The sequence below is a fragment of the Chroicocephalus ridibundus genome, chromosome 22, assembly GCF_963924245.1.
Source record: "Chroicocephalus ridibundus chromosome 22, bChrRid1.1, whole genome shotgun sequence".
In the NCBI taxonomy this organism is placed as follows: Eukaryota; Metazoa; Chordata; class Aves; order Charadriiformes; family Laridae; genus Chroicocephalus; species Chroicocephalus ridibundus.
Genome location: NC_086305.1, coordinates 6,715,732 through 6,738,728, shown reverse-complemented (window position 1 = coordinate 6,738,728; position 22,997 = coordinate 6,715,732). Strand labels below are relative to the sequence as shown.

The 22,997-nt window shown below is 45.4% G+C and overlaps 1 protein-coding gene across 2 annotated transcripts in view; it reads left to right on the top strand.

Moving 5' to 3' along the window:
• The window catches only part of ELAVL1 (ELAV like RNA binding protein 1), a 53,225-nt gene extending 31,571 nt beyond the window's left edge, over positions 1-21,654 (top strand). For both annotated transcript variants that reach the window (XM_063358383.1, XM_063358382.1), the window contains 3 exons: positions 480-633; positions 4,093-4,318; positions 13,228-21,654. In XM_063358383.1, coding sequence (XP_063214453.1) covers positions 480-633; positions 4,093-4,318; positions 13,228-13,552 — 705 coding nt within the window. In that variant the 3' untranslated portion in view covers positions 13,553-21,654. The remainder of the gene's footprint in view (positions 1-479; positions 634-4,092; positions 4,319-13,227) is intronic.
• Positions 21,655-22,997: the final 1,343 nt, after the last annotated feature.

Below are 22,997 nucleotides of genomic sequence, written 5' to 3'. Positions count from 1 at the left end.
ATATTTGTAACTTTCTCTAAAAGCAGAAATTAAGATAGAAAACTGCGCTCCAGCCTGTAAAATCTTTTAATGAGGCTTTAAAAAAAAAATACACTGGCAGCACGAGTTCTTGGTGTGATCTGTGGTTACTGACAGGTCCGGTACCTGAGTCAGAACTTCAGTCAGGGATTAATCAAAATAGCAAATACGTTTGTTGGAAGCATCGCTGTTAGTCTCCTGCTGTCTCTTTGTAGCAATGCCACTATATTCTTTACCTGTTGGATAAGCCCAAATTGAATGGAGTTATAAAGGGACACGACTCTTCTCTTTTTGTTCGGGCATTTTCCCCCTCCCGTCTTCTCCCCATTCTGCTTTTTTGAACTCCAGTAAAAATATGCCTGCATTGTTTAGTGGGGAACAAACCAAAGTGGCTCGTGACAAAGTAACGTACTCTTTCCTATTTGCACCCTGAATGTACCTTTTTTTTTTTCTTCGTAAAGGTTTCCTATGCTCGTCCAAGTTCTGAAGTTATCAAGGATGCTAATTTATATATTAGTGGACTGCCAAGGTCAATGACACAAAAAGATGTAGAAGATATGTTTTCACGTTTTGGACGCATCATCAACTCGCGTGTGCTTGTGGATCAAACTACAGGTGAGTTCCGTTGTGCTGGCTTCCTAAAACTGCAGCGTACGGCATGTTTGGTGGCTTTCAGAGACTGGTCGTTCCTAAGCTAAATTAGACTTTCACAAACTAACCGTGACATCTGGTGTCAACCACTGAAATAACTTTAATAGGGTATCCTTTCCCAATGTTTTTTTTTTTTTTGTTTTTTTGTTTTTTTTAAAAAAACACAGAATGACTTACACTGCCTCCTTGGCAAGCTTACGGTCTAAACCTCGTGTCATATTTTATGCTGTTCTTGTCAGTTTTGCCAGGCTGAGCTGCTGATTTGCCAAATCTGCCCTCTCGCTCTGACGCTTGACGCTGCTGTAGCGCAGTGGGCTTCTGGGCAGTGTTTGTAGTCTGGAGTGCTAAGGTTACCTTTACCTTACATACGTGCAACTGTTACCCACAGGTAAATTCCAGGCCATAGGTACATATTAAAAAGCAAAACAACAATGTGTTTTGTCTTTTATACCAACTCGGAACTCCCTCACACAATTTCCTCATATTTTAACGCATTTGCGAGGTCTTGCAGTCCTCTTTGGTTACTGCTAACGAAAAGAATGAACTTCATACACTCAGAACTGCCCTCTTGAATTTTCTGAATGTATTTTGTTTGGGGGGGGGGGGGCGGGGGGAACCCAGAGAAAGAAAAGGGAGAAGTTGCTTAGTTAAGGACTCAGCTCAGGAGAGACCAAAGGTAAGGATTTCCTTTATGCTGGTAATTCTGATTTAGTGTTACAATGTGTTTCCACAGAGTTTTAATTTCTTACCTAATTATTTCAGGCGGTATGACTGCAGAGTATCCTGTAACCTTAGGTATTCTGTGTTTTTTCCAGTAGCCCGTATGTCATGTGTGAATTTGGAGAGAACTTCTACAAATACACTCTTTCATTAATTATGCATGTGCTATATTAGAATAGAAGACAATCTAATTCTAGCAATTGCACGTTTGAGGTTTATGTACAGTAGTATGTACAGTTATACGCAGTAGGTAGGCAGCAACTTTCAGCCTCTGGGAGGAATTGACTAATTTGGAGTAGGCCATCGGCAGCCTTTGGTGGGATTAATCTGACTAAATGCTAAAGTCTAAGTATCTCCGTCGGAGCTAGCTCCTTGAGTAGGCATCCGCTTTCAAGCGTTTGGATTTGGTCAGACCACACTGGAAATGCCATTGCGCGTAAAAGAAATCCGAGGTGACACGAAGAGATCTGGATACTGATGTTGTAGGCGCTCAGGTGTTGAGTGAGGAAAATTCTGCCCTTCCTTTCCTAGAGAAAAGGATTCATTTTGTCCAACTTGTGTGGTTCTGTCCCTAGAGCTAGGTGACAGCTGTAGGCAGAAGCAAGAAGACGAGTTCTAGAGCACAGAAAACCTACTGTAAGACCTGTCCCAAACAGTCGTCCTTCTCTGGCTGCCAGCGGAGTCTAGATAGCTACGATCTGTCTCTGACAGAGCTGTAAGATGAGGGTACACGAGTTGAACAATCAAAATCTCGCCAGGAATACTACAGTTTTCCTTGGGTGTGCTGAGGCAAGATGCTGTCTAATTCGGTGTCAGCCCAGAATAAGCCGCTTGCTTTCAAGTAACCTTAATAATGTATTGTTTGAAGGACGTGCTCCGTTACGTTATAAAGGTTAATGCACGCATAGCCTCGGTTTCTCTTCACTTCAAGAATGTAGCCACGCGTTGGCATTAAAACCTGCCTTTCATATCTTGATCTAGTCCGTTAGGATAAATTTAATTTGTGCTCTTAGATGTACCTTCTCAGCAGAGCTTGTTCTCTAGCTTCTGAGAATTAATCTGATTTAAAAATATTTTTCCTACAACATTTATATTTTTAAATGAACGCTACGATAAATCAAGTGAGAAGCACTAAGAGGAACAGCATGGCAGTGGAGAAGAAGTAAGATATGTTGGGCTCTGGGATGGTCCTGGCTGAGTTCTGGGCGATGCTGCTGCTCTGTGCCCTCCCGGCGTAGGGCAGATGCTTCCCCCTGGCCCGGAGAGGCTCCATCTCAGTGCCCTTGGAGCAGATAGTGCCTTCAGCTCTACCTTGATGAGCCGACCTGGTCCAGCCTCCTGTTTAGGAAGTAACCAACAAGAAATCAAAAAACGGAATACGTTCTTCACAGGTCGGTTCCTTTCCAGATCACTCTAGAAACGCCAGCTGCACAGTTGGGGCTGGCCGTCTCCCGCCATGGTTCCGCAGTTCTGGTCTTCAAAAAGTGCAGTGGCTCTGCGTACTTAACAACATGCAGTAAATAAGAGGAGTTGTTACTTACGGAAGTTCTCCCAGTGCCCTGGAGGAAAATACGCCTTTTCTAGAGACCACTCCATGGGTAGCTGTAGGGGGTGGATTCCCTTTTGCTTGCTTGCCGCACGCCCAGGGTTCTGCCGTGCTGCATTTCCTTCTGTGAAATACAGGAAATAGCGTTCAGCTGTTAAAACAGCTTTGTGATTTATGAGAAGCTTAAACAGCTTCTGAAGCTGTGTTTGAAGATTGCCCTACGTGGGGGTAGAGTAGAGATAACGTCAGTGTTTGATACGGCCCTTTCCGAAGAGTTGGTAAAGCACTAGAATTAGTCTAGCCGTAATACTTTGCGGCTTTGGAAATGCAGTTTAAACAAAATGTACCTTTTTAGCTTCACTGTGATAATTGATATTTCCAGAGTAAGGTCGGGTCACAGGTGAGAAGGGAGAGTGGGGGACGAGATCTCCCAGGGCACGACGTTGACCTCAGTCAGGAGGGTAACAGCCTCCGGGGCTGGAGCGAGGGACAAGGGACGCAGGTGTTTAACAGCAGCGTGACTCTCAGTACGGTTACCGAGGGGTCAGTCCTAATCAGTTTTTAATGAATTAAAAACAAGGTATGTATGTGACAGCTAGAAATGATGACCGTGATGTAAGTGAACTTGTGATCTCTTCATTACAGAAGTTCAACCGCTTTATTCGCGTTAGACCTTCATATCCTCGTCTGCGAAACGGAGTGTGTTTTCAGTGTGGAAAACTGAAAGCATCTGGAAAAATCCGTGTCAATTTTGTGTTTGCAGATGCTTTTTAGCCATAAAGTAATCGAAGCTAAGGGGTTTTGTTTTGTTTTTAACTGACTGGAATTAATGCTTTTCTTTCTGGAATTCATTTAAAATGTTGGGAGGTTTTTTTGGTTAATGGGAATGTCACTTGGTGATGGATTTCATGGAATTTTTTATTAAGTGTTTTCATCACTGTGTTTGTTATAGCCGAAATGTGTTAACTTGTCTTCTGTTTCTTAATTTTGTACTTTATCCTCTAGCTGCTGAAGAAACATTAGTAAATGTAGAGAACTTGAAAGCTGTGACCATAGAAATATTTAACTTTTTTGTTTTTTGCTTTCAAAGTTATTTTGAGTTTATCCTGAACTTCAATTTTTTTTTTATTTTTTTTTTTTATTGGTTTGGTTAAAAGGTTTGTCCAGAGGGGTCGCATTTATCCGGTTTGACAAAAGGTCAGAAGCAGAAGAGGCAATTACAAATTTCAATGGTCACAAACCCCCAGGTTCCACCGAACCCATTACAGTGAAGTTTGCAGCCAATCCTAACCAGAACAAAAATGTGGCACTGTTATCGCAGCTGTGTCATTCACCAGCTAGACGGTTTGGAGGGCCAGTGCATCACCAGGCGCAAAGATTCAGGTAGGTTAGGAAGAATAATGCGTTTAAGGCTGTCCTGCTAATCCCGTGTCCGTCTGGGAAACTGTACCCTGGCAGCTGTGCGGTGGTACCTTCATGGCAGCGTGTGTGAATGAATACAGAGTGCGCTATATGTCCTGCAGTGTTTTGTAAATAAAATGTTGAATTAAAATATGATTAAAGTAAAATCTTACTTGTAAAATTGATATTGAAGTTAATTATGTAAAGGTACATACACTACGGTGTCTGTTTCTACAACTGAGTGTACAGTGAGATGGTAGAAGGTAGCAGTTTCCAGATGGGTGTTGGTAGATGCCTGTCTCAACAGATCCCCATTCTGGAGTCCGTGTATCTGAACGCAGATATAATTTGGCAACTTTAATTAAAGCTCTGAACCATTGGTTCCAGCAGGGAGGTGTCACAGAAAAACAGGAAAACCTTATTTCTGATTAAAAGATTCTGCGGGATATCTTTCCTTGAGTCCTGGTACGTTCAGTCAGGTTATTGAGTGATTGCAGCGTTGTCTGCTTCCAGAGCTGTGGAAGATACTTCGTATTTTGCTGTGAGAATTGCCTTAGTTGCTTTGAGTATGAATTGCTGGAATTTGACTTGCCTTAGTTGCTTAAAGGAGGGTGTTGATAGTTGGCCTGTGCTCTGGAGGATGCATCATGTTTACTGTCTTGCAGTTAAGTAATTGGCTTTGTTGTGTTCATGAGACGTTCTGAGCGTAGTGTTTCCCTGCTGATAATTTACTTTTTTTTTTTTTCCTCTGAGGTGTCCAGTTAGCTCAACAAAATTGGACTAAAACCTCAAATAGTTTTTTTGGAGTGCTTCTGTTCCAGTATTGCTGTGACCGTTCCATAATGCTTTAGTTTAGCGTTTTAAGAACAGCTAGGTGTGATGTGTCTGCAGTGAAGGTGTAGCGTGTCTCCAATGAGACCTTTGTTTTACACTAAAGGTAATCGAACAGGTTGCCCAAAGAGACTGTGGAGTGTCTGTCCTTGGACAGGCTCAAAACCTGGCTGGAACGGGCCTGAGCAGCCTGCTCGAGGTGTCCCTGCTTTGAACAGGCACCGAGTACAGGGGGACGATCGCTCTGCATCGCCCGCGAGTCCTTCTGTGTTGGCAAACAACAGGTCCAGCGGGGCACTGTCCCGAGTTGGCTCATTGACCAGCTGTGTCGGGAAGTTCCCTTCCACACACCCCAGGAACCTCTGAGACTGTTTCCTCTGTGTTTCCAGCAGGCATCCGCTAAGTCAAGGTCCGCCATGAGGAGAAGGGCTTGCGATTGTGAGACTTCTCCCAGCTGCTTACAGACTATTTCATCTGTCTCCTCATCCTGGTTGGGAGGTCTAGAAAAGAATCTCACCTGATTCTTACCCATAAACAACCTTATTGTCACCATCAGTCAAGCTCTAGACAGTCAAAACGCTCCCTAACGTACAGGGCCACCCCACCTCCTCTCCTTCCTTGCCTGTCCTTCCTGAAGAGTTTGTAGCCGTCCCTTGCAGCACTCCAGCGGGAGTCATCCCACCATGTTTCTGTGATTGCAACTACATCAGTTTTCCTGCTGCACAGTGGCTTCCAGCACCTCCTGTTTGCTGCCCACGCTGCGTGCGCTGGTGTGGATGTACTTCAGTTGTGCTATTGATCTCACCACCTTCTTGAGGGAAGAAGCCCCAGTTCCCACGTGACCATTCTCAGGCGCTTCCATGGTTTCTAACGCATCAATAACCCTCGCGTCTTTGCTGCCACGTGGGTCACCGTCCCCTTCCTCCACTGAGACGGCGGACAGAAGGACCTTGCTAGCACACTGTCCCTCAGACACTGGTGTGCTGCCCCCGGGCTTAGCTCTCGCCAGCCTGCTCTTATCCCCTTCCCCTTCAAATCTAGTTTAAAGCTCTTTTCAGTGAGCCCTGCCAACTCCTGCGTGAAGATCCTTTTCCCCCTTTGAGACAGGTGTGCCCCATCTGTCGCCAGAAGCCTGGTGTTGTGTAAACTGACCCATGATCAAAAACCCCAAAATTCTGCCAGTGACACCAGATACTGATCTGCTGGCTCTTCCTCTTTCTTCCCTCATCATTCCCTGCAACTGGAAGGATAGAGGAAAACACGACTTGTGCTCCTCCTCCCTTAACTAGTTGTCCCAAGGCCCTGAAGTCTCTCCTGATTGCCCTCAGACTTCTTCTAGCAGCTTCATCCCTGCCTACCTGAAAAATCAGTAATGGATAAGAATCTGAGGGCCACATCGGGGCAGGGAGTTTTCTCTTCACGTCTTTAACCCAGGCCTCAGGGAGGCAGCAGACTTCCCCAGGAAGCGGGTCCGGTCTGCGTACTGGGCCCTCTGTTCCCCTCAGGAGAGAGTCTCCTAGGACAATGACCCATCTCTTTTTTTCTTTCTCTACGGAAGCAGTTTTGATGCAGGGCACAGGCCGACTTAACCTCGGTGACACCTCCAAGCTGGATGAACCATCATCCTCGTTATTGTTCGGTTCCACTTTGGTTTGTTCATTGTTCTTTGATGGTACCATTAAGAGCAGCATTAACGCTATTTGCCTGCATTTCCTGCCTTTCTACAGGCCTGAGTTTTCACAAGTGGGGATAAGGTGAAAGAAAACGTTGTGTCTTTCTGTTCCATCCCTGCTTCTGTGGCAACTACATCCGCTCAAGTTGTCTGTGCCCGGCTCTCATCTGTCAATGCATTTTGGCCAACTTCTGCTCCTAGTTACAGGCTTGCTGGTGGAGAAGGGGCTGAAGATGTCTAGGTGCTACAGATCGGCAGAGGCAGTAACAGAGCAGTTCGGGGTTAAGCCATGCTCTTACGAATATGCCGTGGAGGCAAGATTCACCAGTTGGCTTGAGGACAAGTACTGTCCACGTCTCTCTTTGTGTCTCGTCACAGACTTGTAAGAACTTTAACGCTTGCTTCCCTCACTCGCATGCGTATGCACACCAGATGCACCATCCTGCAGCCCTTCTGATTTTTCTTCCCACCTTTGGTGTCAATTGCAATTTTTTTTCTAGTGAGTCTTCCTTAAAAGATGCTGAACTTTATGAATTGTAATAATTCACCCTGTGGTAAAGCTTAGGAACCTTAGCTTGGACTGAGTCTTGTTTGTTTTGTGCGGTGAACAAAACATGATGAAAGGATAAGCTGCTTCCGAAGAGCTCACGGTCTGTATAAATTACAGTTGTGGTTTCTGCTACGTAGAGGTTGAATACTTAAACTGACATTTTGATTACGCTTCATCCTGTTCCATCATATCCCTGTAAAGCCAGGATTAAGCCTTTAGCATCTCTAATTTGTAATTATTAATTTCCTACAGATATCGCTCAGACCCTTTGTTTCATGTTCCGTTAATCCTTTGTAGCTACTGTGGTATTTGGGGCTCGCATCAGGAACGGGTGGCGATGCCTCGTCCCCCGGGGTTGGCCTGGCTGATTCTGAGCCGTGGTTTTCCAAGCGCTCCGTTACCATCCAGAAGGAATGATGCTGCAGCACGGGATTGTGTTTGGAGGACAGATAAAACATCTGGGGCGAGGGTTTCTTTCGAGTATATTTGTTTACTTAAACAGAATAGCAGATCTTTAGGCGTTAGGCTCTGCTGCAATTAAGGAGTTTCGCTCCTAAAGCTTGAGAGGGCAAGTCCTTGGAAGCCCTGTGCTTTTACGGTTCACCGGAGCTTTATGCTAGAAGAATGTTTTTTTCGAATCTCAAATATTCCCAGTTCAGCTGGTTTTGCTTTCAGACTTGTGCAGGGTTGAAGCCAGTTCCCGCTTACTTTAGCAAGCATACTTCTGTTTATATCCCAGCCCATGGGTTGGGTCCAAAATGCCTGAAGGGGAATTGTTGTTTCTTGATAATTCTTTGATCAAGGGGAAATGCGAGAAGGCTGTAGTGTGTTTAACCCTGTCACCGGCAGCTCCCACACATCTGTTTTGTTTCACTCCAGTGAAATTGTTTAAATTTTCAACTGTTAAGCCAATTTGTAATTTGGATGCAAGTTGTCTGTGGTGACAATGCCTCAGAAGAAAACATTTCATCCAGAGTAGCATTTCATCAAAGTTCTAGGAGAATGAACCCCCTTGTTTCCATTGCTGCTGCTCTCTGCTCCGTGGCTGTTTGATTTAATGCCCTGCTATTTCAGGCTTCGAGCTCGTATCACTGAATACTCCGCAAGCCCCGTTTTGTACACAGTAAGTTGTTCCTGTCTTTATCAGGCTGTAGGAGAAAAAGTTCCTTGTGAGGCAAACAGTGGATGTGACCAGTATCAGCGTAGCTGAGCTCCTCTTTTGTGGAACTATTCAAAAATAAAAAGATAATAGAATCATAGGGTTAGAAGGGACCTCTGGAGATCATCTAGTCCAACCCTCCTGCCAGAGCAGGGTTGTCTTAGAGCAGGTGGCACAGGAACGCGTCCAGGCGGGGCTGGAATGTCTCCAGAGACAGAGACTCCCCCACCTCTCTGGGCAGCCTGTGCCAGGGCTCTGACACCCTCACAGCAAAGAAGTTCCTCCTCATGTTTAGGTGGAACTTCCCATGGGCAAGTTTGTGCCTGTTACCCCTTGTCCTGTCACTGGGCACCACTGAGAAGGGCCTGGCCCCATCCTCCTGACACCCCCCTTTCAGTATTTATAAGTGTTGATAAGATTCCCCCGTCAGTTGTCTTTTTTCCGGACTGAAGAGACCCAAATCCCTCAGCCTTTCCTCATCAGAGAGGTGTTCCAGTGCCCTCAGCATCTTGGCAGCCCTTTGCTGTCCCCTCTCCAGCAGCTCCCTGTCCTTCTGTAACCGGGGAGCCCAGAACTGGACACAGCGACCCAGGTGCGGCCTCCCCAGGGCAGAGCAGAGGGGGAGGATGACCTCCCTCCACCTGCTGCCCATGCTCTTCTTGATGCCCCCCAGGATGCCACTGGCCTTCTTGGCCACAAGGGCCCATCGCTGGCTCATGGTCACCCTGTTGTCCCCCAGGACTCCCAGGTGTCTTTCCACAGAGCTGCTCCCCAGCGGGTCACCCCCAGCCTGTCCTGGGGCAGGGGGTTATGATGCCAAGTTCGTGTGTGAAGGCAACATAAGCTACTACTAAAAACAATACTACTGCTTATTAGCAGTGGGATTGCTCCCACCTGTGATGGTATCTACAGCTGTTCTCAGGTTGCAGTGAAAAGAATTCAGCAAAAAGAATTTATAGGACTTCCATAGAACTAAAAAAAAAAAAAATTGTTTTCATTTAGGAGTGTCACTTCTGAGATTATGTCCTCTAGAGTGTTAAAATAATCCCAGAAGCTATTAAGTGAAGTGGTCTGTCTCGTAACAGTAGAGAAGCTTATAAGGTGAAAAAGATTACAATTAAAAAAAATACATATACCGTGTTGATAATGTCACAAGATGTTGGAATGTTGAGGTTAGCATGACTTAAAAGAACGATCCATAGATCATATCATCTATGGATGCTTAGGGAGGATTGAAAATGCAATGTGGAAGAGACAGTATAAAAATAAATGAAACAAAAATGAGGACACCAGCAGTAAGTGAGATAAGACTGCAATCATTCAAATTACAGTATTGATGGGATTTAGAAATTTTTTTCTTTGAAACATCTTGGATCTCTGTGGGCTTTAGTGGTGTTTGCCCAAATCAGACAGTACAGCTTCCGAAGAGTCATCTTAAATTTGTGTGGTCAAAAAAAAAAAAAAAAAAATCTCTTCCTGGAGGGCGAAGAGGTGTTCCGCATCAGCTGCTCTGTGCCTGGCTGCCTGCGGGCTGTTGTCCCCAGCTGATACAGACGCCTCCTGTCCCTCCTGTCCCTCCTGTCCCTCCTGTCCCTCCTGTCCCTCCTGTCCCTCCTGTCCCTCCTGTCCCTCCTGTCCCTCCTGTCCCTCCTGTCCCTCCTGTCCCTCCTGTCCCGGTTCCGGCCAGGATGAGCACAGGTTTAGCAGGGCGGCCGAATCGCAGGACGAGCCTGCTCCGCTCGCCGTGCGAGTGCTCTCGCTCCTGCCAGGGCTCCTGTGCGACGCTGCCAGGGGGATGCGAGTCGGGATGTGAATTTAGCCTTCCACATAGCTCTAATCCCATAGCACCTTTACTGTCACTTCTACAAACTTCTTCTTTTGCTGGTTGCTTTTTAACCAGCTGGAAACTTCTAGGAAAGGTTTCTTTTTCACGTGAACTTGCAAAGTATAGCTTCACTTTAGAATCATGCTCAATCTGGGTAAGTGGGATATTATGTGTGAGGTGGTATCTCTTGTGGTTGTTCTTTTTTTGAAATGACTTTTCAGGCCTTTTAGGGGTGTTTTTACCCAGGTTTGTTTTTTTCAGTTTTTGGGTGTTTTTGGTTTTTAATAAACCTGCCACATTTTTGTGAGTCAAAGCAGGAAGAGAGGACAATGCTTGAAAATTAGTGTATCCAAAGAACAGAGGTATTTGCTACTTTAAATTATTTTGCCTGTAATAAGCGTTTAGATTTGTTGTCTTCCTGCGTTTAACCCTCAGCTGCTCTTCTACAAGTGTTTCCAGGCCTTGATGTTCTGTTGGTGTGGGCTTGTGGGCAGAGCCCGGGGCTTTATGGCAAGCAGGTTCGGAGCTACACTGACTGCTGGAACCAACGTCACGCAGTTCTGAGCTTAGTGATTTTTCCGCTCCCCAAACACGTGAGCAGGAACCCAAGACTGGTGATCTGTTGAGATGAAAGCTTCCCAGGTATTAAGATAAATGCATCCTACCAGATCGTTACTCAAATGGAAAGAAGCTACAGAGCTGAAGGTGTCTGTCAGGAAAAGTAAGCATATAAAGCATGCAAACGCAAGAACATTTTTACATAAAAGCAAAATAAATAGTAGATACGTCACATAATCATCAGATCACACGGATTAGTGCGCCTCATTCACATTCTGGTACTCTTAACCGCTTTTTCAGTTTTACTATAGTGCAAGGATTCCCAAACTTGGATTTGCTTGGGGCTGGCCAAGAGTGGCAGCGGCAGTGAGTATGTGCAGCGTGAGCTCAGGTGTGTCCCACCGCGCTCCCGAAGGCCCCAGGTCGGCTCTGCCGGAGTGCAGCGCTCAGCAGGACCGAGGGTGCGGTGGAGGGACGGGCTCTGCACCCCCACCCCCCGCCCCTGCTCTGGGTACAGGCAGGTCTCATAGCTCAGGTGTCCAAGGAAACCAGCTCCGAGCACTGGAGAGCCTGGTGCGGGGGGAGATGGTGACCGAGTGGTTCTCTTGTATGAGTGCATCAACCCGAGTGCCACGCTGGGCGTGAGCCGACGTCCCTGCGCGGATGCGCGTGCTGCCGCAGCTCTGCTCCCCCTCCTGCTCATCCACGCTGCCCCCAGCCCTCCCTCCCTACAGAGGCAGCAGCGGCTCCTGTCTTTATGCGGGGCAAGACAAAAGTCAGCGGGGAAGCGTTTGGCACTTAATGCAGCGTTCACTGCCCAGACATCCCTTCCCTGTTTCCTCCAGGTCAGCAGAGAATCAGGAACTGCCACCGCCATGCTCTTGGCAGAGAGCAGCACGTGTACCGCTTTTAAGTGGTTTGCATATCACCAGTGGTACACCACAGTTTGGGAACCCCTGGTATAGTATAATTATATTTCTACAATCATGCGACCTCACATTTTTAAATAACACACGAGCACGAGGAATCAAATTGAGGGTTTTTTTTTACCTTAACTTTCCCATTTCCTGACCTTTGAGTGCTTAGCTGTGCAGCTGTAATATTGCAGTAAATATTTGGAAGCTTTGAATTTCTAGGATGGGGACAAGAACTAGAATAAAGGGGAATTAGAGATGCGGGTAATAGGAGAAGAGACAATAATACAAAACAAGACATAAAAATGAGAGTGTTTTTTGCTTTTTGTTATGCATAAATACTGCTGGGGTGCTATGCAGGAGGCAGGGTTTAGGAAGAGTGGTTTCAAAATCCAGTTCAGTAAAGCCAGATGAGTTTTCTTAGTGTGAAGTTGGTGAAAAATTAACACGAAGAAAACCACGCACGCCTACTGAAATTGTAACTGTGTACTTAAATGTGATCTGCTATTTTGATGTTTGAAAGCTACCGCAGTCAGTAATATCTGCATAACTGGTATTAAGGAATAAAACACCCGAGATTTGGATCCTGTAGTGAGAAATGTGGGGCGTCCCAGCTAATGAGAACCGACCGAGGAAGCGCTAATATTTCTTAGCTGCCGCAGAGCTGCGCGTACGCAGGGTTGTGGCGTATTTAGTAGCCCGCTGGTGCTGGGAGCGTTTGCCCGCACCTGCTGCCTTAGGGTGGAAAAGGGAGCAGGTTTTGTTCTGCTCCACAACAAAAAGAAATTTAATTTAATACACACAATCTCTACGCCTTAACAATAAAACACAAACACGCGCACGTTTCCCCCCCGCCCCTGCCCCCAGAAAACCCAAAGAAACCCTTTGACTTAAGAGTTCCCAACGTGCTGTTTTAGAGGCGAGAGAAGTAGGATGCAAGATCCGTGGGAGGTGCCTGAGGGTGGCTTGAAGCAAAGCTGGGGGCCCTGGGGGGATGGGGGGGGGCGCTGGCCTGTTACCCGCACTCGAGCGGTTCCGCGCTCGTGCCCCGGAGTGCTTTTAACAGCCCGGCTGAGTTCCCAAGATCGATCCGGGTCCCCTGTGAAGGCGATCACGTAGTCGTGCCTTGCAACTCTCCTGTTGCCTCCCTGTTCCTAGGGAGGCTGGTTCCCTGTTGATAAAGTAGTTGGAATACTTAACTTTTTTGGTTTTTTTTCCTGGCAGCTGTCAATTTGATTGTCAATTTGAATGGGGAAACATTTCTTTCTGGCGGTTTTGATGTCCGTGTAGAAAATAATTCATTCTCAGTTGCTTCCCATTCAAGTTAATTTGCTTAATTGAATTGAACTTTTACATGAAATATTGTGCTTTTTATTTGCTAGGTTCTCTCCTATGGGTGTAGATCACATGAGTGGGCTTTCTGGTGTAAATGTTCCAGGAAACGCATCTTCTGGCTGGTGTATCTTCATCTACAACCTTGGTCAAGATGCTGATGAGGGAATCCTCTGGCAGATGTTTGGCCCCTTTGGTGCGGTTACCAATGTGAAAGTTATTCGAGATTTCAACACCAACAAGTGCAAAGGTTTTGGTTTTGTGACCATGACAAACTATGAAGAAGCTGCAATGGCCATAGCAAGTCTTAATGGCTACCGCCTGGGGGACAAAATCTTACAGGTTTCCTTCAAAACCAACAAGTCCCACAAATAACTTGCTCGTGCTTTTTTGTATGGAATAGATAATGGAGTGACAGAAGTTGAAACATTTTTGTTAGTGTAAAACTCATTTTGCGCCAATTTTCACAAGTGTTTGTCTTAGTCTAAATGAGAAGTGAAAAAGGTTTTATATTCTGGGATGCAACTGACATGTTCAAATGTTTGAAATCCCACAATGTCAGACCAATTTTAAGTTCCTTTAAGTTATTTCATTTAAAACACGTTAAAAATCCCCTGAAATCTTAAGTAGATTGCATTAACTAGACCCTCTGGATGGTGGTAAAATTGAAGCATGCTTTCACTTATGAGACTAACATTTGTTCCATTGAATGTTGTCTGCAAAAACTGGAATTTTCTGAAAAATATCAGGCTGAATTCCTTAATTTTCTTGTTTTTTATGTTGTTGTTTTTTTCTTACCCATTCCCCTGACCTTCTCTACCCCCCAGACACAGTAGTATGGAAGAAAAGTGGAGAAATACTAATGTTTGAGTTGCCAGTAAATTGTTTGATGGATTAATATGCATTACTACGTATCTAGAGTTGAGGATTAGGCTTTTTAAAGTCAAGGTCTTGTAAGTAGTAGCATGCCAGCATAACTTTTAACACCATTGATGAGGTAAGTTGCACACTGAGCAGTGGCCGAGCTGTCAAAATTCAAAGGTTTTTTTAGAAACGTGACTTTTTAAAGCCCACTTGCTAACAGGAACGGACCAAAGAGTTTCAAAGAAACTCCGGGAAGATTTCAGAGTCAAAATGAAACCTCCAAAACGAGAGTGTGAATATATGTTGCTACTTTATCAAACCGAATCTCTTCTGTCCAAATATTTAATGCATGGTGCACTACTTACTGGTACATTATAATGCAGCCAGATACTTACTCATTCTCGAAGATCATTATAGTTTGAATTCCTTTGGTAGTTCTATTTTGTAAAGAGGAAAAAAAAAAAAAGAAAAAAAAAAAAAAAGAAAAACCAGTTATAAACATTTGAGCATTGTATTTCTCGCATCCCTTCTAATGAGTGCTAGATTTTTCTATTTTAATAGGATTTTGTTTTGACAACTAGCTTTACTTATTGAACACTCAGCAGAAAAGTACTTACTACTTGCAAGTTAGATATTAACAAAAAAACCCTTTGATTTGTAGATTTAAAGATTAATCCCCCAAGTTTTCTGCAGACTGCCTTGAAACTTTGAGTTGTTCTGTTTCTGTTAATTTTCTTTTGCTTTTTTGTGTTTTTTGTTTGTTTTTACTTTTGCATTTAAGAACATTAAATTTGATTTTGTTTTGCTCAAATTTTGTTTTGTTTTTTATTTTCTATTATTTTTTTGCTAAGTATTGCACAAAGTGTCCAGCTTTCAAAGAGTGATGTTTTAAAGAACCGTAGCTCCTCTTTTAAGAGTTTTAAGTTACTCCTTTGACAGATGAGTAGAGGCGAAAGAGCCGTGAAACGAGAGCGCTACAATAAACGTGTCGCGTAGAGACGGGTGTAACCCCGCAGGGGTTCTTTGGTAGGAGGCCTGGCAAGGATTGCTCTGGCAGGTAAAGGCTGCGTGAGGGTGCTGTGCACGACTAGAGGCTTGGCTGGGCAACGCGCAGGTCTAGTTCGGTTGCCAGAAGGTAGAGCCAACGCGAAACTGGGGAGAGCGGCAGTTTTACCGCACTGTCTCCTTTTCTTGTGTGTGAACCTCCACCAGTCCCCAAGTTTATTTTCAAATTCCAGAGGCCGTTCTGTGCCGCCTGCTCGTATCGCTCCATCCTTAGCCGACCTTGCCTTGTCTTCGCAATCGGTTCTTCCTCGCTCCGCAGGCTTGCGCAGCCTGAAGTCTGCATCGGCGCGACGCTGAGGAGCAGCTGAGCCAGCTGCCCGTCCCCAGCCCCTTCAGCGCCGTCCGGGAAACGCGGCTGCTGCTCTTTCTGGAGCAGCCTGGGGCATGCAGTGAGCGTAAGTGGGATTTTTACTATTAACGCGTCCAGCCTTGCCTTTCCTGACAGTCCTGTTCGTTCCTTTGGAGAAGCTTGATGCTGTGAGACGGTGGCAACCAACCAGCTGCCACCCCCAAAATGTGCTTTCTGGCTGGCTGGTCCAGTGCCTGTTCCAGGTGTTTCCACCAATTTACCATCGTTTATCACTTCAAGGAATACGTCTTTTCTGTGTACAAGGAGAGATTCAGAAGCATTCGGGGGATTTGGAGATCCATAACTGCGGTATGGAGAAATCCTCTCGCTGCGTCCCATTGCCTCCTGACCTCGCCGCCCCTCTTCCACCAGCCTGGCTCTGCAATCGTTTCCAGTTTCCTGTCACTCTTTCTTGCCTTATTTCATATAAGGTTAATTTTCAAACTAAACGGGTGTTGCCGTTTTAGTGCAGCGTTTAGGTGGAGGTTCGGACTTCCAACAAATGACACCTTCAATATGACTTTGCCTCTGGGATCGTTCTGGGCGTGCTGGAATCAGCAGCGCACTGCTGGGAGCTCACCAGCTCTTTTTTTTTTTTTTTTTCTTTTTTCTTTTTTAAAGAAAAAAACCTCTTCTTGGAGACTTTTGGGCATCACTGTCCATCTGACTGCTTCCCTGTTTTTCCATCTCTCGTTCTTTGCTACATAAGAAGGAAAGGCGGGATAGTGTTTCAGTAGTGGTATTAAAACATCTCTTTTAGGAGACATCTGATCCCAGCTTCCTTTGACAGTTGCTCTGAAAATAGTTACGAGGCAATTCATGTGAGTAAAGCACAGTCAGAAAAAAGGAGAAAGAAAAAAAAAAAAAATCACACTAAAATGTGAAGATCTGATCCCAGAAGTGGTGTGTGGTCTGCACCGTTTTAACAGTCAATCAATGTTGGCATAAATACTTGAAGTCAAGAAAAAATGTGCGTGTGTTCTTGATGCTTTTGGTCCTAAACCATAGCCCGTGCATCCTATTAGTAAAGACCAAAAGGAAACTTCTGGAAGCGGAAACTAAGTTCTAACAACACGTAATCTGCCCGCAGTTTTTCCAGCCCAAAAGGGATGGGCGACTGGCTTCCTTACCGCGTCGTCCGGCTTACCCTCCTTTGAGGCTCCCTCCCTTGAAACAGGTTTGTTTGAGGGATTTTGGCCTCTTAATCCTCAGAGAGTTTAGAAAAACTGCGGATGCGTCCTGCTTTCTCATCCTTTAGTTTGGTGAAATACAGATGTTTCTTTCAGGTGACACTTCGGTCTCAGTCCGCGCTTCCCAATCTCTCTGAAACCAAGGGCCTGTCTCAAACCAGGGGGCTCCCGCGTTTCCCATGGGATGCGGTAGGCTCAATGACATGGCAAGTTCTGGAAAGTCTTGGCTGCTGGACTGGGACGTGATGGTCAGATTTTAAAGAGCTGGATTTGATGGTCCATGCTGGAGCTGTGCTACAGGGAACAGCCGCGCTGGGAATGTTTTGGGGTCCTTTAGAATAGGTTGGAAGCCTCACAGGACGCCCCCCAGTACCTGCTTCCGAAGGATCAGGTCTAATTCCTCATGAAAACACATAGTTGTGGCCACGCTGCTAGTGCAGGCTCTCGCATGGAGATGTCGAAGGGAATCCCGGTGTCTCAGGGGACAGGGCATGGCTTTTTGTGCCAGTGTTTCTGAAGGGATCCATCTGGCTTTTGTCAGCCTGCACTTGGGTGGCGCCAGTTCCTTTACACTCTGCTGATCAGACACATAAACATGGTGACAAAATGAGAAGTTTATCTGCCTGTGTTTAAAAAAAAAAAAAAAAAGTGGGGGGGCAGGGGGGAGAGAGAAGGCTTTTTCATCGATCTTACGGCCGGGGTAACAAGCCTCAGAGTCTCAGATCTGCCGACGGGGAATACAAAGACCAGTGATCCTGTTGTCAGGCTTCAGCTGGGCTCTGTTGCTTTGTGTCCAAAGCTCACTTTGCTTTCAGAGGAGAGAACTTGCTCGTGTGGGAGCGCCGAGCAGAGAGTGGCCTCCGCTGCTGTGGCTGTTCCCCCCCGTGGGTGGCCGGGGCTGTCCCTGCACTGTCTCCTCTGGGAGGGACTCTGCAAACGGGGCACCTTCGAGCCTCGGCTTCTGCGGCGACAAAACGACTTACCGTGCGAGGCAGGGTCACACCGCGGGGCGGCAGCCGCCTTCGGGACTCCGAGCGGGAAGCCGGTTTATCTTTTTCAGGAAATGTTACCAGCTGTCGAATATCTGCTGTTACTTTAATTATTGCTTTGTCACTTTTCGCTTTTGAATCACTTTGTATTCTCTTGGTATTTCTTCTGAAAGGGAAGCTCTGCTGCCCTCACTCGGTACCTGTCCTTTTCTTGACTGTTTTTCCAAATACTTGCTGTGTCTGGCACTCGGCAGAGGCTCTTCCCAGCCCAAGACGTGGCTGCTGAACGCGCTTCTTACAAGGCTGCTTCCAAAATTACACGAGCAGGCTTCGTTCTTTGCAAGACTGTGGAGTTTCACTCTAAAAACGAGGCAATGCCTAGTTAAGAGCAAAACTGTCCTGCCTGTGGTTGAAGACCACCTCCAGACTTCTCTGAAGATGTTCTGAGCTTGAGTTGTGTGGTACAGAATTTGGGGGGGGGGAGGGGGGGAAATTAAAAAAAAATAAAAAAAAATCAGGTTTTCTTAGTATGTAAAAAACAATGAGTTTCGTCAAAGTTAAAATTCCTTGAAGGCTTTGTTCAGACTTGGTCTTTTCCAGTCTGTTGATTTATTAATAAGTTTTTATTCCTGCTCAGTAACTTACATTTGCTTCCCAGATCTCCACTATGAATGGAATTCGCCCCTGTGCAGAAAGTTAGCCGCAAGCCTAAGGACAGTTTGAACCTTCTGTTAACCATTTGCAGATAGGGAAATGTCACAGCAAATACCGAAAAGGAGCCGAATGTTGCTGTGTACTTTGTCTAAGCTGGCAGAGGCAAGGACAGGCCTTCAGATGAGGAGATGGCGACATCAGCAAAGCTATAAACACGAGCAGGACCGAAGCAGCGTAGTGCGGTCAGTTCGCTTGTGATTCCGTCTTTAGACGGTGTCTGCGTCCTAAAGCGTTGCGTTTTATTTCATTCTTCGAGCTACGTCCTCATAAAGTCTGGCTCCCTTGAGGCGCTGTGCCCCGCTCCTGCGCGTAGCGGGAGGGACCGGAGCCCGTGCAGGAGCGGTGCCTCCCGCGCCCGCCTCGGGCCGAGCCCTTCGCCTCTGCTGTAGGTCTGGGACCGAGGAGGACTTGAGGACCCATCTCTTAGGGTGGAAGGAGAAGGCAGGACCCACCGCTGTCCAGAGCAGTGTCCCCGTAGTGGTGTGTATCCACACGTCTTTTTTCCTTCCCTTTGGTTATGTTTTTTCAGTACGTCTGTATCATGAGGGCATGAAAACCACCGAAAACTCAGAGACACACAAGCCACTAAAGTAGGATAAATTTCTCACCGGGGCGAGTTGGTCGGTTTATGGTCACCTTCTGTTGTCCGGCTGACGAGAGGGTGTCAGCATGGACAGGACACCTGTTTTTGTAGGGACACTGAACGTTGTAGTAATGTTTTTTATGCAAAGCAATGAAAAGTCTTTACAAGTGGGGGGAAAAAAAATTAAAAAATTGGCACGGCTACATTTATAGAAAGATTGTTCAGCAGTTGAAACCAAAATGATGAAATAACTGTAAAGGTGATCCATTATTTTGAATGTTAAGTTTTGGGAATGAATAGTCCCTAAGGTCCTTAAACATTTATTATAATTTTATGTTGCTTTAATGTTCTGGGTAAGGTCAATAAAGTAGAGATTCTTCAGATATTTCAGGAGAGATTTTTTTTCAGTGTATTCTAAACTGTAATAACTAAAGTTACTTTTTGGATAGTTTCTAGTTACGTATGCGCTTTTAAAAAAAAAAAAAAAACAACTTGGAGAATGTCCCCACACTTACTTTTTTAGCAAAATAAACAGGTCTTATAATAAAATAAACCGCTTATTGAAAGTAAGGTCCTGTGATACATCCACCTGCAAAACGTTAGGGTTTGGGGGAGGTTTTTTTTTAAGATCCGGCTTTTTGTGCTCGGGGTTCGATCACAGAGGCCAAACGCAGAGCGGTCTGTCCTGGCGCTGCCTCTGTCACAAGGTGGCCGCGCTTTTGACTTCCGTGATGAGGAAGCTTGTCCTTCGTTACGCTGTCAGTGAAGCACCTTGTTGTAACGTCTCTGCTTTTAGGTCTTCGAAGAATAGCCGCAGGGTGAAGGGACCAAAGTCACATTTAGCGTAAGAAAACACAGCTCCCCGCGAGCTCCCGTGGTGGAGCTGCGCTTGGCTTTTTTCCAAGATCTCCATTTGTCACCCTGTGATCTACTTTAGTCTCGATGTTTGGAAGCAGAAGAGTCTTTGTGCCGTAGGCAAGTTCCTCTGAGGTAGCTCTGCGCTTCTCAGTGCTGGATACTCAGCGCGATAGAACTGATAAATACGAAGACCGAAAGGCTAGCGTTTATTTTCGAGGGTTATTATACCTCATTGCTTTTCTATTTGTTAATTTAAAAGCCGCGGAGTTCCTGAAAAGGGTGGCGTGTTACCTCCCTCTTGCTTGTCAGAGCCGGGACCGGCGTGTTCTGCGACTTCTCCGGGCCATGGCCGGCAGAATTGGGACTGGCCCTTAACTTTCTAAAGCGTCTGCTCTTAGATGCGTCAGGCGCGGCCGCGTGCCTGGGGCCGCTCTGCTGTAGTGGTCGTGCGTAGGAAAGCTTAAACGAAACGTGAAGTGTCGCTTTCTCCTCCCGCGTGATTTAAAAGCCAGTTGAAGCCTTTACGATCCCTAAAGCAAAAGGTGACGCCCAGGGAGCGGATCTGACCCTAAATCCTGGTGGTGTTTTCTTCCCTCTTGCTGCGGTTCTTTGTTCTATATCCCACTTGGTCAAACGCTTAGAGGTTGAGCTAGAAATATTTTTCTGTTGAGTGGAATTTTCAGCACTTAAATTCTTTTTGGTGATAACGATGGGAAATCAGTACTAGTCGAACTGCCACCTGAAACCTGGAAAAATTGCTACTGTGTTCACTTTTTAGAGTCTCTATTCTCCTACTATTGTTCCTCGTTTTTAAACGTTTTGGAGCAACTTTTGGGTGGAACAGCTGAACTTTTTCACTTGGTCATTGAGAAGAAAATGACTTGAGACATTTGAAACATAAGTTGGGATAAACCTTTATTTGACCAGTAATTTTGAATAATACTGTACTTCTAGTCTTTTTCTTAATTTAATTTCCCTTAACTTATGTAATCTTTTGTTTATAAATTAATCTGTTTGTGGGACAGAAGGTTTTACCAATTGTTTTCCATACTGTACAGTATATGGTTAAACATTTTGTATATTTAGTGTGTTTTTAAGTTATTGATTTGTTTTATATCAAATAATTTATTTTTCAGGTACCATTTTCATTTAAACTTTGTTTTTACATGGGTTTATTTTAAATAAAGTATGACACTGCTTTCCAAATGTCTAAAATGAAGTTGAATCCCATTGTGTTATTTTGAGACTACTGCTGTAAATTAACTTATTTTAGAAATAACTGCAAACCTGTACCGAGTTCATACTTTGGTTGTGCTTCGGTTCAAGTGCTTGGAAATTTTCTGCGATGATTTTTGAGCAATTGGAAAAACGGGAATTTTCATATTGAAACAGTTCGAAGATTTGTTGAATGAAGCAGCGGCTTTGTAGAATCCTGTGGATGGAATTATGAGCATTGTTTTCTATATGGTATTTTCAAAATTAAAGAAACAACGCCTAGATATTTTATGCTAGTGTTACTACTGAAATGAAATTATCTGTCAATAGTGCAAAGGAGTTTTGTACTTTCGCCACATGTTCATTGCCGGTTTTGTTGAGTACTTGCTTGGAACATGCTCACGATGTTTTTAAATGATCCATGATGAAAGGTGATGTACTTCAAAATAGAATTAGGCGTTTACTTAATTGTTCATATTTTGTCTTTCTTTTCCTGCAGGAGTTGGATTATTATTGTGCAATTTGGAATTTGACATTTTTTTCAGAAGAATCTGAACTGTGTTGATGGCTAGGCTAATGGAGCTTACTCCGCTAAAGGTTTTGTCACTTGTAGCCTTATTAGAAAGACGGAATTAAAAGACGGCACGTGATTTCCTTTTTATTTTTCAGGGGGAAAAAGGTTGTTCTCTCCATCTTTACGGTGTTCATCCTGATTAAACCCAACCCAAAGCCCAGCGACGCTATTGCTCAGAAAGGTGTATTGAAGCTTTCGAAGCGAGCCCTTGTGCCCCAGCAGCCCCTCAGCCGCGGGTCGGGCAGGGCGCTGGCGTCCCTCTCGCCCGGCGGCAGCCCCCGGGCAGGGGGGGGAACCCCCTGGCACCCCCCGGGGGAGGTCGCGGAAGGGACCTTTTTCAGAAATGCTCCTGAAACCCTGTCCTTCCAGTCGCAAGGGACCCGCGTGCTCCTCTTGGCTGTGAACAGACCGTACTCCGCAACTTCTCACCAACACAGATGCTTAAAGTTTCGATAAATTGAAGTCGACTCCAGCTGAGTTTCAGCATGTTCTTTAGTGGCAGAAATTCTCCATCTCTCTCAGAGCTGGGCTAATTAGCACACCTTTGGTTCTGGGTTTTCTCTTGCCTTAATGACTTACCTCTGAAAAGGGATGCAAAATAAGAAAAAAAAACACCCCCCGTGTCTCATGTATGATAACACGGAACGGATGGCGATGCTGCACCAGCTCAGGCATGTCGATACAGTGGAGATCTAGATTTCCAGTTATTTTTCACGTGTTATGGGAATCACTCAGTCCAGCCTCCTTCACCAAGTTGGAATTATTCTTTGTGCTAAATTGGTAAAGAGCAGAAACGAGCCTTTTCTGTTACTACCGGTATAACAACAGATTATTGAATGTGCAGCATCCGTCATAATCAGGAATGCTTATTCGGCAGCGCGGAATTCTAGACCTTTCCTGGGTTTTGCTTTGGATGGAGCTGGGGCAACTTCTACATTCGTACTCCCACCAGATGTCAGTCCTGCGCCGTTCGCTTTTGCAGGTTCATTCTGACCACCATTGTATTTTCCAGGTTTTTCTTCTATGAAAAATCGTGATGGAAAACACGTCTTAACCACCAAAAAGCTTAATGACAGGCTACGGCCGTGGGATGTCTGTGTCCCCCGCAGAAATGGCTGTTTTTCCCAAAACGAAACAAAAAAAATCAGTGTAGACCCAGTGATTCCCCAGGTGGAGATTGTGTTTTTGCAGAATTCCCGATAGGCTCCTTGGCTTTAGGCTCTTCCCCCACCTTGCTCTGCTGTATCCCGCTGTTAAATTTAATCCCCTGCGTTTCCACAATACGGGGGGGGGGGAAGGATGGGGGTGGGGAGGTGTTAAACTGCACTGATTTCTGTCTCGCTGGTACGGCAGGAAACAAGGTGGAAAAAATTTCATCCTGGCTTTATATTTTTTCCTCTGTATCTCCTATCTTTTTTT